At 49.7% G+C, this 16,034-nt stretch overlaps 1 protein-coding gene across 1 annotated transcript in view; it reads left to right on the forward strand.

The window, feature by feature from the left end:
• Positions 1-15,123: 15,123 nt before the first annotated feature.
• The window catches only part of LOC144491764 (sodium- and chloride-dependent creatine transporter 1-like), a 179,363-nt gene continuing 178,452 nt past the window's right edge, over positions 15,124-16,034 (forward strand). Inside the window, exon 1 of the mRNA XM_078210022.1 lies at positions 15,124-15,469. Within this exon, the coding sequence (XP_078066148.1) occupies positions 15,439-15,469 (31 nt within the window). The 5' untranslated portion in view covers positions 15,124-15,438. The remainder of the gene's footprint in view (positions 15,470-16,034) is intronic.

Below are 16,034 nucleotides of genomic sequence, written 5' to 3' on the forward strand. Positions count from 1 at the left end.
ATTTAAAAAGAGCGCGAGGAAAGTTATCAGTCAACCTGACAGAGTGGATGGAGCTGCTGCTTCACAGCGCCAGGGACCCGGGTTCGATTCCCGGCTCGGGTCACTGTCTGTGTGAAGTTTGCACGTTCTCCCCGTGTCTGCGTGGGTTTCCTCTGAACATGGTTTGGGTGAAAGCCGTCCCAATGGTACAACACCACTTTCCCCAGGGCTGGTGCCGGTTATTTGTGAATCATTGCTGACCGGAGCTGGGGCTGCAGGAAGGGGGGGGGGTGGTGGATTGGGAATGTGGTGTTTGGAGTTGGGGCTGCAGGAAGGGGGGGTGGATTGGGAATGTGGTGTTTGGAGTTGGGGCTGCAGGAAGGGGGGGGGGGGGTGGATTGGGAATGTGGTGTTTGGAGTTGGGGCTGCAGGAAGGGGGGGTGGATTGGGAATGTGGTGTTTGGAGTTGGGGCTGCAGGAAGGGGGGGGGGGTGGATTGGGAATGTGGTGTTTGGAGTTGGGGCTGCAGGAAGGGGGGGGGGGTGGATTGGGAATGTGGTGTTTGGAGTTGAGGCTGCAGGAAGGGGGGGTGTGGATTGGGAATGTGGTGTTTGGAGTTGGGGCTGCAGGGAGGGGGGGGGGTGGATTGGGAATGTGGTGTTTGGAGTTGGGGCTGCAGGAAGGGAGGGTGGATTGGGAATGTGGTGTTTGGAGTTGGGGCTGCAGGAAGGGGCGGTGGATTGGGAATGTGGTGTTTGGAGTTGGGGCTGCAGGAAGGGGGGGGGGGTGGATTGGGAATGTGGTGTTTGGAGCTGGGGCTGCAGGAAGGGGGGGGGGTGGATTGGGAATGTGGTGTTTGGAGTTGGGGCTGCAGGAAGAGGGGGGTGGATTGGGAATGTGGTGTTTGGAGTTGGGGCTGCAGGGAGGGGGGGGTGGATTGGGAATGTGGTGTTTGGAGCTGGGGCTGCAGGAAGGGGGGGGGTGGATTGGGAATGTGGTGTTTGGAGTTGGGGCTGCAGGGAGGGGGGGGTGGATTGGGAATGTGGTGTTTGGAGTTGGGGCTGCAGGGAGGGGGGGGTGGATTGGGAATGTGGTGTTTGGAGTTGGGGAATTGTTGGGGTTCTGACCCTAACAGCAATGTGGTGACTGACCTGCGTTCCCTGAGCCTGAAGGAAGGATTGAGTGTTTGCCTCAGTGTTAATCTGGTATGAAATGGTTATTGGGTTGTTATAAAGCTCTGAGCTTTACAAGTTGCAGAGGTTTTGTTATCCTGAGTGAGAGACCGGCAGTAAACAGGGTTCCAGAAAGGGTTAAACTCTGCAGCTCGGCGGGGAATGGATTGATTTGAAACAGAAAGGGGAATGTGTGGTCTGGACTGAAATACCTGAAGAGATTGCGTTTGGATTTGAATTTGAATAAAGTCTCGGAGCAGCCGACCGAGATGAATGGCGGTTTGTCGGTATGGCTCGTTGCCATGACGCCGGCTTCCCCACCATTGACTGCTGCTGCCAAAGAAACGCTCATTGTGAAACGACAAAGGACTTGTTCATGGGGCTGTTCAGGTCAGAGTGAAACTGTGCCCAACAGACCCAACTCCCCAATCATCCCGAATCCTCTTTCTGTGGAGATGTGTGGGAGAGAACCAGGATGATTCTACACTCTGTCTCTGTCTGCCTGTCTGTCTGACTCTATCTCACTCTGTCTGACCCTTTCTCTGTCTGAGTCTGCCTGTCTGCCTGACATTGAGTCTGCCTGACTCTGTGTCTGACCCTGTGTCTGACCCTGTCTCTGTCTGACCCTGTGTCTGCTTGTCTCTGTCTGATTGTCTCTGTCTGACTCTGTTTCTGTTTGACTCTGTCTGTCTTTTCATCTCTCGCTCTCTGTCTGCCTCTCTCTCTCTGCGTCCTGTCCTCTCTTTCTCTCTGTCCCCCGTCCTTTATCTCTCCTTCTGTGACTCTGTATCCATCTCTGGGGCAAAATCCTGGAACTCTCTCCCTATCAGCACTGTGAGTGTACCTTCAAGAAGGCAGCTCACCGCCACCTTCTAAAGGGCAGCTATAAATGGGGAATAATTACTAGCCAGCCAGCGACACCCCCATCCCATAAAGAATAAAAATATGATCTATTGGACGCTCTGGCTCACACTGTCTCGTTTCTCCAGCCTCTCTCTCTCCTCCTCCTCCTGTGCCTGTACCCATGTTGCTGGGCTCGGTTTCCGTCAGACCCAACCAATCGCCAGGTTCTGAGGCTGGCCGGTGAGTGATGAAAGCCTATTTGACCATGGAAGCATCACCTGCAGGATCTGCCAGCCCCACACCCACACCTTGAAGTGCCTGGGCAAGTCACAGGAACACAAACCACTATTCACCTCTCTGATTCCCAGCATGGGGTCCGGAGCTGTCCATGACTGGGGAAGCTGAGCAGAGAAGAGGAACAAAGAACAAAGAACAGTACAGCACAGGAAACAGGCCCTTCGGCCCTCCAAGCCTGTGCCGCTCCTTGGTCCAACTAGGCCAATCGTTTGTATCCCTCCATTCCCAGGCTGCTCATGTGACTATCCAGGTAAGTCTTAAATGATGTCAGCATGCCTGCTTCCACCACCCTACTTGGCAGCGCATTCCAGGCCCCCACCACCCTCTGTGTAAAAAACGTCCCTCTGATGTCTGAGTTATACTTCGCCCCTCTCAGCTTGAGCCCGTGACCCCTCGTGATCGTCACCTCCGACCTGGGAAAAAGCTTCCCACTGTTCACCCTATCTATACCCTTCATACTTTGGGACTTTGATCGAGGTGTTCAAAATCATGAAGATTGAGTAAATAAATCTGCTGCTGCCCGGTGGATCCAGAACTGGCTTGCCCAAAGGAGGCAGAGAGTGGGTATATCTATATCTAATGGTCAAAACCGGGTGGCATGGACAAGTTGGGCCGAAGGGCCTTTCTCCATGCTGTAAACCTCTATGACTCTTGATCAGGATAAAACTGTGAGCACACGGCCCCATGGGGCACTCCCTCCTCCACAGGTTAACAGGGATAAAACTGCACAATATACCAGATCACATATGGGATAATCTGCAACTAACCAGGATCTAACTCAACATCCCAGGACCACCCAGTAATGAAAGGATAACCCAGTGAAAGGGGAATCTCAGGATATGGGTACAGAATGCGATGTGGCAATGTACGTTCTCATGCAGAGGAACCAGAAAGCCATGGATTCTTACATCTCGCCTAGCCTCACAAACACAGCCTCTCCAGCCACATCACAGGCACTGATCAGACTCCCCATCATCGGAAAAAACCCAGGAAACCCAACTGACAAGGAGAAGAATTATCAAGACACCCATCGACTGAATATCTCAGGGAGAGATAAGACCCTCCTCCTCCCAAGACAAGACAAGTGAAACTCTCCAAGTTTAACTGTATCAACACCCCACCCACCTGGCTAAAGAAAGGAAACCCCAGAGAGAGAGAAGCATCAGGATTATCCAATCGATGCCAGACATAGTTTGTCCGCCTACACTTTTGCAAGAAGAATACCAAGAGTGGAACAGCACCACCTCAGGAGGAACAGGGCACTACGCCCCCAGGGGAGCCCAAACCTTGAGGTCGGACAATCTGGAAGTCTCCATATAAGATATTTAGAGGAGGTAACCTTCTCCTCCAACCAGCCTAATCTCCAACTGAAGAAAGACTCCATCAACACTGAACTGAAACCCCCAGACCCCCAGCCAGGCCCCGCAGCCAATTGGGCACTAAATCCCCAGGAACCAAATCTCAGTAGAGAGAGCCAGAAGGTCGAACACACAAAGGGCCAAGGATGTGGAGGCTTTGGAGAGGTTACAGAAACGATTTACCAGGATGTTGCCTGTTTTGGAGGGCATTAGCTATGAGGAGAGGTTGGAGAAACTTGGTTTGTTCTCACTGGAACAACGGAGGTTGAGGGGAGACCTGATAGAAGTCTACAAGATTATGAGCGGCATGGACAGAGGGGATAGTCAGAACCTTTTTCCCAGGGTGGAAGAGTCAATTACTAGGGGGCACAGGTTTAAGGTGCGAGGGGCAAGGTTTAAAGGAGATGTACGAGGCAAGTCTTTTACACAGAGGGGTGGTGGGTGCCTGGAACCCGTTGCCGGGGGAGGGAGTGGAAGCAGATACGATAGTGAGTCTTAAGGGGCATCTTGACAAATACATGAATAGGATGGGAATAGAGGGATATGGTCCCCAGAAAGGTAGGGGGTTTTAGTTCAGTCGGGCAGCATGGTTGGTGCAGGCTTGGAGGGCCGAAGGACCTGTTCCTGTGCTGCAAACTATCTTGTCTTTAGGCACCCCAATGGTGCCATTTAGGCCCCGCTATCAATGTGATTCAATGCATTTCCCCCATCAGAGAAACCCCAGCAACCAGTTAATCTGCCCCACCTACATTCCATGTGCTCAGTAATCAAGTTACCAGTGTCACCACCCATGCAGCTAAATCAAAATAGAAGACCAACCTAACAAAGTTCGATGTCCAAGGATAAATCAACCATGCCCGGAGGAATTATGTTCTGATCAACCAGAACATCATTCCTCCGCGCACAACACCAGAGACGCCAACAGCAAAAAAACCCAAGGATTTGGTTTTGGTCCCTTTAAAATCAATCTGCAGAATAAGGGTCACATGATCCAAGGAACCAATCAGGAAGCAGGAAGGGTATCACCTGGTAAGCAAGGAACCTTCTGGGGAGCTGGCTGCAGCCATGAGGCTGCTAGGCTCTGTATAGCCTTTCCCTGTCAATAAATCTTGTTGTTTTTTTTCCTTAAACTGATGAACAAGGATCATTACATAGTCTTTCCCAGGATGAATGATCTGTCTGCACTTTCTCAGGAAACAAAGATTCCTAAATCCCAGAACAGCAAAATTACAAATGAAAAATGTGGTCCCAATGGTTCAAACCTCCACAATGAGGGATAATCAGGCTATACTGACCATCACTGCACCAAACCTCCCTCTCACCACCCTGCTGTGACATTAATCAGCTCAAATATAAAGTGAAGGGTAGTAAAAGTGTCTCCCTCGGTGTAAACCCAAGGTTCACAGCACACAAAAATACAAACCGGGCAATTACTGCACCACCCTCAAGTCACACAACCAACCAGCCTGATCCCCAATGGGAGAAAAGAGACCCACAAACTCCAGCCTCCCTCATTCCATCATTGAAGAAAGCTGGGGGACAAATACTATCAAACAAAATAGACAATCCTGATTTTCACAGTAGCGACAACACGCCTCCGTGTTCATCTATCATCCACCCTCATCAGGACAAAATCAGGATTAGTGTCTCAAGGGAGCAAAGTTCAGGATTAATGATGAACTACAGGAGAATCTAACCTTTCTTGAGAAAGGATATACTGGCACTGGAGGGGGTGCAGAGGAGATTCACTAGGTTGATTCCGGAGTTGAGAGGGTTGGCTTATGAGGAGAGACTGAGTAGACTGGGGCTATACTCATTGGAATTCAGAAGAATGAGGGGAGATCTTATAGAAACATATAAGATTATGAAGGGAATAGATAAGATAGAAGCGGGGAAGTTGTTTCCACTGGCGGGTGAAACTAGAACTAGGGGGCATGGCCTCAAAATAAGGGGGTGCGGATTTAGGACTGAGTTGAGGAGGAACTTCTTCACACAAAGGGTTGTGAATCTGTGGAATTCCCTGCCCAGTGAAGCAGTTGAGGCTTCCTCATTGAATGTTTTTAACGCAAGGATAGATAAATTTTTGAACAGTAAAGGAATTAAGGGTTATGGTGAGCGGGCGGGTAAGTGGAGCTGAGTCCACGAAAAGATCAGCCATGATCTTATTGAATGGCGGGGCAGGCTCGAGGGGCCAGATGGCCTACTCCTGCTCCTAGTTCTTATGTTCTTATGTTCATCCATAGAGCTGGAAAAGGCCAAAGCCATGACAGGATCATCAAGCAATATCCAGGATCCATCCAGAGTTTCACTGAAGTCTCGACATTTCCGCCATGTCATCGTCCTGAAGCCCTGGCAAAGGAAAGCCTCAGTCCCGGGGGGTGGTCACATCCGGCCACCTCCAGCTCTCCCCGACAAGCACCAAGGACAAGACAATGTAAGACCAGCAGTTGGAGTTGTCGACCAACCCCAGGCCTCAATGACTGGATACAATGTGTTCCATCAATCCCGAGACTCACAGCCCTCAGATTGTGAAAGCTTGGCGATCAGTTCTCAAATTCAGGGAATTCATCCCCAGCAATTCCTCGGGAGATCGGACACACGGATATTCCTTCTCCGGCCACTTCTCCCTGAGTCAACCAAGATGTTCGACACACCATGCAGCAGGATTTCCAAGAACACAAGAAATAGAAGCAGGAGGCGGCCACCACGCTCTCCAAGCCTGCCTGCCACGCAATACAATCATGGCTGAACTATGCCGGCCTCAACTCCTTTTCTCTGCCATTTCCCCATAATCCTCTATTCCTCAATCTATCAAATATTTATCCACCTCCACTTTAAATACTCCTAATGATCCAGCCTCCACCACCCTTTGGGGCGCTGAATTCCAGACATGCACCACTCTCTGAGAGAAGAAATTTCTACACACCTCAGTTTTAAATGACCAGCCCTTTATCTTGTAGTTATGTCCCCTTGTTCGCGACTCTCCCATTAGTGAAAATATCTCTCCATCTACCCTGTCAAGCCCCCTCACATCTTATGTTTGGATAAGGTCATCCCTCACTCTTCTAAACGCCAAGGATACGCATCCAGACTACTTAGTCTCTCTCTCAATAGGACACCCCTCTCCTTCCAGGAATTAGCCGTTGGACTGCTTCCAATGCGACTATATTCATTTTTAAGTAAGGGGACCAAAACCGCGCGCAGTATTCCAGGCGGGGACTCACCAACACCTGACTTAACTTAGCTTCCGTCAGCAAAGTGCAGCCAGGACTGTGCAGGAACCTGGCACAGACTGTACACATCAGCATCGGGTAGTTACAGGTTGTGCATTAAGATTAAAAAACAGACTAAAAGATGAGTAGCCCCAGAGCTCGCAGGAACGCAGCCAGTTCTGCACTTACATCACGTGACCCCCTCCCCTCACACCCCCCCCTCACACCCCCCTCTCTTCGATGAGCAGAGAACAGGTCAGGAAGCTGGGAATTCCGATCCTTAGCCTAGTGCAGCATTCAGCAACGTCCCTGCTACATAAATCATTGAAGCTTTCAAATACCTTCCCTTCACTGCTGTATCAAAAGGCTGTATGCATAATCAACATAACTATTCATCAAAGTTCCCAGTTTATGAATCGACTAAAATCAAAACAGGAGGAGTCCATTCAGCCCATCATTCCAACTCTTTGAAAATCTGGTTCTCCCCCCATTGCCTTATAGTCTGTTCCCCCTTCAACTATTTCCCCAATTCCCTTTTGAAAGTTTTTACTCAATCTGCTCCCACCAGCCTTACAAGCAGCGGCTGGGAACGACGCCACTAAGAGCCATGAGGTCGCCTCTTGGAGTATGAGCTCCCTGATTGAGGTCATAATTGCCTGTCCAATCAGGGAGCTTATACTTCAAGAACCCAACCTCATGGCTCTCGGTGGAGTCATTACACCTCCCAGATCACAGCAACTCGCTGGTGAAACATTCTCCTCATCTTCCCTCTGGACCTTTCACTGATTCTCAAATCCATGACCTCTGACCCCCTGCCTCTGGAAACTGTTCCTCCTTCTCTATTTTGTCAAAACCCCTTCTTGATTTTGAACATAATATTCTCTATAATAAAGAGCTTGATCACAGTTTCTCTAATTTCTTTCAACATTCACAGTGAAGGAAACTGTACAGGCCTCTGGGGATCGAGTGACATTAATTGGACAGCTCTCTCAGAGATTGTGTGCATACAATGATGGGCTGAATGGCCTGTGCTGTATGATTCTACCACACCTGGAGCTGGCTGCTGGTTGTTGAGCAGTTAATGCCTTTGGGTGTGACAGTCACAAGGTGTCTCCTTCATGGAGCAATGTATTTTTTTGAATGGTCTATGTTCTGCTCATTAACTGAATGGAGTTAATGAACACACAACTTGACATCTATCCCTGGCCACTGCACTGAAATAACTGCCTCTCTGGAGCAGATTCCTGTCAGCCCTGGTGCAGTTACTGCCCTCCCCTGTTACCATGGCAGCCTGGACTCTATCCCAGCGGTCTCTGTGTGCCCAAGGGTAATACAATCTCAATGCACATGAGCCACAGCTGTTTAATGAAATCACTCTGTGATGCAGCCAAGGCCAACATTTATTGCCCATCCCTCGGTACATTGAAAAGATGATTTGATGCAGCCGAGTGTCTCATTTGGGAACCTTTCAGAGGGTCAGTACGTGTCAAACACATTGACCTGAGGACTGGAGTTACATCCAGGCCTGGATGGGGTAAGGACGGCAGGTTTCCTTCCCTAAAGGGATATTAATGAACCAGTGGATTTTTAAGGTGGTTTTTACTGATCCCAGCTTTTCATTTCCAGATGTTATTCTGGGAATTGCAAAGTTCACGTTGAATAGGAGAGATTTAGGCTCAGGATGATTGGTGCGTCAACTGAAAGACTGCACTGCTGCACACCAGTGTAACATTTCAAACTATAACACGGGGAATTCAGGCAACATCCAATTCTTACATTACCACAGAAACTGACAGCACTGAGGGAGGCCTTTCAGCCCATTGTATCTGTGCTAGCTCTTTGAAAGAGCAATCTAATTAGTCCCACTCCCTGCCTGCTCTTCTCTATAAGTTTACAAATGAGTCCACTCCAAGTAAATGTCCAATTATCTTTTCAAAGTGTTTATGAAATCTGATTCCACCGACTTTTCAGATCCTTTTTGCAAAGGTATCTTTCCACATCTTCCCATATTTGTGTGATAATTATTTTAATTCTGTGAGTACTGACTTGTGCAAGTGGGAACAGTTTCTTAATTGTTTTATCAAAACCCCTTCTAATGTGAACAAATCTATTAAATCTCCTCGTCACCTTCGCTACTCTAAGGAGAACATTCCCAGCTTCTCCAGGCTCTCCAAAGCCCCTGAGACTTGTTCCCATTCCGGTAAATCTCCCTTCCAAACCTTGACATTCTCCCGAAAGTATCCAGCGCGGAACAGGGCCCAGTTCTCATGCTGAGGCCCCGAAATGATTTGTCAAGGTTTAACATAAATTCCTTGTTTTTCTATTTATAAAGTCCAATGTCCCAAACACTTTAACCCCTGCTCTTTCTCAGTATTATCCTCCTCAACGTTTCCAACTTTCCCAACTTCTTCATTGTCCACATTGTGCTCCCTGTGTCCGAGGCCTGATTGTTGATCTAGATTCTAGAACATGTTGGTCAGGTTAATAAACTGGTTTAAACAGCTTTCGAGACACAGAGCTCCTTTAACAGAGGCCCAGAGAACAGCAGCAAGAAATTAATGATGATCCTTAAGCAAACACTGTCCTAGCCTCACCTGGAATATTGTGTCCAGTTTCTGGCAGTGTATTTTGTAGAGGATGTGAAGACTTTCGAGAGAATGCATTAAAAATTCACCAGGATTCTGGGCTGGGAAACTATGGGCCGGATTCTCGGGCCTTGCCTGCAGCAGGGATTCTCCAGTCCCGTTGCAGTGAATGGAGATCAGGATGAGGGCCTGATTCTCCATTCTCGCTGGCAGTAGTCATTGGCTGTGAACGGCCGGAGAATTCCAGCCCACACTTACTGAAGCGACAGCTGTTCTCCCTGGAGAGGAGACGCTGAAAGGAGATCTGATTGAAGAGTTCAAAATAATGAGAGGTCTGGCCGGAGTCGACTGGGAGAAACTGTTCCCATTGGTGGAATGGTTGAGAATGAAAGCATGTGACTTAACAGGAATGGCAAAAAAGCAAAGGCGACTGGAGAAGAAACTTTCACCCAGCGAGTGGTTAGGATCTGGAATGCACTGTCTGAGAGTGTGGTGGAGACAGATTCACACAGTGAGTGGTTAGGATCTGGAATGCACTGTCTGAGAGTGTGGTGGAGACAGATTCACACAGCGAGTGGTTAGGATCTGGAATACACTGTCTGAGAGTGTGGTGGAGACAGATTCACACAGCGAGTGGTTAGGATCTGGAATGCACTGTCTGAGAGTGTGGTGGAGACCAGATTCAATCGAGGTTTTCAAAAGAAATTGGATAAACACCTGGAGAGAAAACAATTTTTGGAGCTACAGGGCTGATTACCCCCCCGAGCTGCCGGTTTCCCCCCCTCTCCCACCCCCAGTTGCTGCCGGTCCCCTCTGTGTCTCTGATGAAACTTTTTTGATAACACGGAGTCCAATGGAATTGGGGATTGTGGAAAATCAGAGTCTATCCCGTTGCTGCCTCATTATGATTGGGGTTCCAGTGCTCTGGAACATTCCATGGAGACCTCCATTCACACACTCAGCCTTTACCCTTCATTCACACATTTACCAAGAAACTGGAGCCAAGACTGTCTGGGCCAGATTGCATTTAGCTCACTCTCAGGGTCCACTTTACCAGCTTGTCTAAACCTAGATAAATCACATCAAAATACTGCAGATGCTGGAAATCTGAAATAAAAACAGAATGTGCTTGAAGCATTTAGCAGGTCTTGCATTTTCATTTAGTGCCCATCCCTAATTGCCCCTCGAGAGAGTGAAGGTGAGCTGCCTTCTTGAACCACTGCAGTCCATGTGGTGTAGGTACACCCACAGTGCTGTTAGGGAGGGAGTTCCAGGATTTTGACCCAGTGACAGTGAAGGAACTGTGATATATTTCCAAGTCAGGATGGTGAGTGACTCGGAGAGGAACCTCCAGGTGGGGTGTTCCCAGGTATCTGCTGCCCTTGTCCTTCTAGATGGAAGTGGTCGTGTGTTTGGAAGGTGCTGCCTAAGGAGCCTTGGTGAATTTCAGCAGTGCATCTTGCTGATGGTACACACTGCTGCTACTGAGCATCGGCGGTGGAGGGAGTGAGTGTTTGTGGAAGGGGTAACAATCAAGCGGGGCTGCTTTGTTCTGGATGGTGTCGAACTTCTTGAGTGTTGTTGGAGCTGCACCCATCCAGGCAAGTGGGGAGTGTTCCATCACACTCCTGACTTGTGCCTTGTAGATGGTGGAAAGGCTTTGGGGAGTCAGGAGGTGAGTTACTCGTCGCAGGATTCCCAGCCTCTGACCTGCTCTGGTAATTGTGGAGATAATGTTTTGGGTTCATTACAACTTTTCTTCAGAGAAGTAGATAATTCAGTTTCAGTAAATTAGTCTCTTCATTCGCACCTTTCAGTTCTGACCTGAACTCTGCCATCGGCTCCGCAAGTCCAATTATCAAATCAACCAATTATTTCCCTGGATTTGCCTGTGAGATTTATTCTTCCTTCTAAACTCTCTCCTCCGCACAGAGCCGCTCTCGTTCCCAAAGGGCATATGTCTTCCAGAGACAAAACCATGTCGGGTTGTTCAGTCCCTGGGAAAATCTGCTTCCACCACATTGCACAGGAGCAGGAAGGGGATGTGAATCAGGAGAATCTCTCGAGTCCTGACCTCCAGAAATATCAGAGGATCAGCAATAGGCCTGAGGATTGAAACCACAATTTCATGTCCTGGAAAGAATTGGCATTTCAGTTTGACCTTTCACAGCCTCAGCAATGACCCAACATCCATCACAGCTGATTATTGACTTTGCAAAGTGCAGCTACTGTCATAATGTGGGAAATATGGCAACACACAGTGCACAGCAGGATCCCACAGACAGCACTATGTTAATGAGTGGACAATCTGTTTGTAGTGATGTTGGTTCAAGAACTCCCCCATTCCTCTTCAAAATCACACTTTGGAATCTCTTCCATCTTCTTAAAATAGAAAAAAGTCATCAGTTCAAGATAAGGGGAGCAATTCTCCCATTTTTCCCATTTTTGAGAATAAAGATGAAATAAATTCTGGGTGCGATCTTACTGGCTGGTTGATCATGCAGTGAGCTGGTAAGATAGGGAGAGAGGTGAAAAATTGGGTTTGTGTCTGGTTTCTCACTCTTGTGGTCTAATCGGCACGGTTTTCCTGGTGAAATCAGCCTTGAACCCAGAAAGGGGCGATGGGGAGGGGAATGTCCATGGCGGTGGGAGTGATGGTGGGGGGGAATGACAGGAGATCTCCCAGTATACTGTGTACATTGCGCACTGGGAGATCAGGGTGCCTGCGCAATGGCGCCCCAAGAGCTCGGCAGCCGGCTTCCTGGTGAAATTAGGCTCTGCCCTGCCCCCTGCTGGCGAGAATTGCATTGTGACTGTTTTTTGGTTGTGTCAACAGATTGCATTTCTCAACTCTCTGAACCAACGATTCTGAAACTCTCCCGATAAAAACAAAATACTGCTGGAATCTGAAACAAAAACAGGAAATGCTGGAAAATCTCAGCCAGCCTGACAGCATCTGTGGAGAGAGAATAGTTATAGTTGGCATGGTGGCACGGTGGTTAGCACTGCTGCTGCACAGCGCCAGGGATCGGGGTTCGATTCCTGGCTTGGGTCACTGTCTGTGTGGAGTTTGCACATTCTCCCCGTGTCTGCGTGGGTTTCCTCCGGGTGCTCCTCTCACAGTCTGAAAGACGTGCTGGTTAGGTATAACAGGCGTCGGAGTGTGGCAATGAGGGGAATTTCACAGTAACTTCATTGCAGTGTGAATGTAAGCCTTACTTGTAACTCATAAATAAACTTTAACTTTTAACTTTAGAACCAAAGTTTCGAGTGAGTCACCCAGGCTCGAAACATTGGTTCCATTCTCTCTCCACAGATTCTGTCAGATCCGCTGAGATTTTCCAGCATTTTCTGTCTTTGTTCCTGAATCTGTCCCATTTACTTGCTCATTCAGCACTTAAAATGTATTTGGTGAGACCGCGCCTTTAGAATATTTTTGAGAGAATTCCACGCTCTAAGTGCCGAATGAGTGAGAAAACGGGAGAGAATTGCGACGGTTTTTTTCGGCGTACTAAAAGTCGCAATCGTATCTGGATGGGTCCCTGAATAGGGAGGGAATAGAGGGATACGGACCCAGTAAGGACAGAAGGTTCTTCTTAGCTTATTGGGGCATCATGATTGGCACAGGCCTGGAGGGCTGAAGGGCCTGATCCTGAGGTGTACTTTTCTTTGTTTTTCTTTGTTCTTTGGCACTCAAAAGTTTATTTATTATTGTCACAAGTAGGCTTACATTAACACTGCAAAGAAGTTATTGTGAAAATCCCCTAGTCGCCACACTCCGGCGCCTGTTCGGGTACACTGAGAGAGAATTTAGCACGGCCAATGCACCCTAACCCGCACGTCTTTGGACTGTGGGAGGAAACCGGAGCACCCGGAGGAAACCCACGCAGACATGGGGAGAACGTGCAGACTCCGCACGGACAGTGACCCAAGCCGGGAATAGAACCTGGGTCCCGGGCGCTGTGAGGCAGCAGCACTGACAACTGTGCCACCGTGCTGCCCACAGTGCAAACAAAAGAGCCAGGGTGTGATTCTTGCCAGAAGTGGGGGCGGAGCCTAAGCTCATTGGTGAAGACACTAACCCTGCCACCTGCCCCCCACCCTGCCGATCTCTCCCTGTGCCCCTCCCCTGGTACAGATATAGTGCCTGGTGGGCAGTGTCAGAGTGCCAGGTGGGCACTGCCTGACTGCACTGTCCCATGGGCACTGCCCAGCTCCACCACGAACCACCCAGGGATTTCAATGGCCCCCAATCCCCCCGTGAGGCCATCATGTCTGGACCCCGTTGGTGAAGATTCTCGCCAATGGGAAGCTGGACAGGGTTAATGCAAGTGACCCCGGACACAAGTGTCTGGGGCTCATTAATGACACGTAAAACATGTGATAAATATTTAAATCTGCTTTGCACCCATTGCCGGCAGAATGGAGCCAGTAAGATCAGGAGAGGTGAGAGAGCAGGCCCCAACCCAATATTCCACCTCTCACCCGATCGCAGCACCTCACTTCACTGATCGATGGCTGGGCTGAGGTTGTAGGATCGCCCCCTAAGAGCCCGTGTGAAAATGGGAGTCTTAATAGTCGGCACCATTGTCCACTTGGGATTCACCCACCTGGAAGATGCTAATGAGTTCATTGTGATCCACACCCTGGCCAGCCCCACCACCCCGAACCCAGGCTGCCCACACTTGGACACAGGCCCTCCCTCCCTCACAAAGAAACGGTGCCCTCCCCCCCCCCACCCCCCGTCCTTCCCCGGCCAGGAGAGTGGCATCAGCCCCTCACCAAAGAGGGGCACCCCCCCCCCTCCCACCACACATACAGGCATGAGGGTGACCCAGCTCAACCCCCTCCACTCAGGCCTCCCCCTCAGCCCCCCTCCCGCCTCAGAGCCCCCTCCCCAGGCTGGCACAGGGTACAATGGGCTGAATGGCTTCCTCATGCTGTCAGATTCTCTGGAATTGTGTGTGAGATTTTCTGAGTCGGGCACCTGCTGTGGTTTCACTGAGCGCAGCTCCCAAAACCCACAGCCCTGAAAGTACATCAAAATCTCACAGCTGTGTTAGATTTGAGTTGGAAGATCAGATAGGTTTATGCTCTGCTGGTTTGTGTTGTGCTGGTTTGTGCGAGGCTGTGCTGGTTTGTGTTGTGCTGGTTTGTGTTGTGCTGGTTTGTGCGAGGCTGTGCTGGTTTGTGTTGTGCTGGGTTGTGTTGTGCTGGGTTGTGCTCTGCTGGGTTGTGTTGTGCTGGGTTGTTCTCTGCTGGGTTGTGTTGTGCTGGGTTGTGCTCTGCTGGGTTGTGTTGTGCTGCTTTTTGCTGGTTTGTGTTGTGTTCTGCTGGGTTGTGTTGTGCTGGTTTTTGCTGGCTTGTGCTGGTTTGTGTTGTACTCTGCTGGGTTGTGTTGTGCTGGTTTTTGCGGTGCTGGTTTGTGCTGGGTTGTATTGTGCTGATTTGTGCTGGTTTATGTTGTGCTGGTTTGTGTTGTGCTGGTTTGTGTTGTGCTGGTTTTTGCTGTGCTGGGTTGTGCTCTGCTGGGTTGTGCTCTGCTGGGTTGTGCTGGCTGTGGATAGTTGTGGCGGGGCAGCTGCTGGGTTTGGGGCTCAGTATCCTTGCTGCTTTTGTTCTGAAGCTGATTCCAGTCTGGGCCAGTCAGAGGGACAGGCTGCCAGTTACGGAGAGCAGCGGAAGCGAATGGGCGGCCCTGGGGGTGGATCCTGAGCCGGGGTTGGTGATATGAGAGGCGGCCTGAGCTGTGTGTGTGTCTGGGGGAGTGAGAGAGCAGTAACAGCGGCTGATGGAGAACAGTAACTGCGGCTCTGCTTCACCTCTGCCCATCCTGAGTGACATTCTCGCTGTGTCGAGCATTCTCTCTCACCCCAGACTCCAGCTTCGATGAGATTCTTCAGGCTCACCTTCAAGTGTTTTGTGGATTGTTTCTGAGATCTCCGGAGCCGCTTGTTTTGTGTGTAAATCATCTCAGACTCATCTTTGCACCATGTTATCACCTCCAAAGCAGCTTCACTCAGGTAGGTGAATGGCAGAGATTCTCAATGTCCCCTCGCTTTGTTTCTGTGGGAGGGGAATGTGTACATTTATAAATCTGAATGTAAGCAGCAATTCTGCAAATACTGCAGCCGAGCTGTGGGTGATTTAACCGGCTGTGGGCAGTGAATCTGCTGCTTAATATGGGGCTGCCTCTGGAGAAATCACAGAGAGGGTGAGTGTGAGAGGGACATTAAAGAGCTGGCAACCCAACCTCTCTCTCTCTGAAATTAATCAAACCAGCAAGCCAGTGAGATCCTGACATTGGGCGAATTTTAATTTGAAAACAATCTCTCCCCATCAGGGCTGCTGTGTTAATGCTGAGAATGTTGCAGCAATTGGGGCTTTATCCATTCCCTGATCTGGGAATGTGGCTGGACCCCCCGCTCCAGGACACAGCAGCACTGGCCGGGCTGCACCGTCTCCCATTCATTCCCTACTCCCTCCTCCCCATTCCCATCTCATCCCCATGGAGATCATTCCCGATTCTTTGGGAGGGAAGGTCCACTGATGATGTCATCAGTCAATGACGCAATTTTCCTTCCAGGA

Source organism: Mustelus asterias, chromosome 3 (genome assembly GCF_964213995.1).
Source record: "Mustelus asterias chromosome 3, sMusAst1.hap1.1, whole genome shotgun sequence".
Classification (NCBI taxonomy): Eukaryota; Metazoa; Chordata; class Chondrichthyes; order Carcharhiniformes; family Triakidae; genus Mustelus; species Mustelus asterias.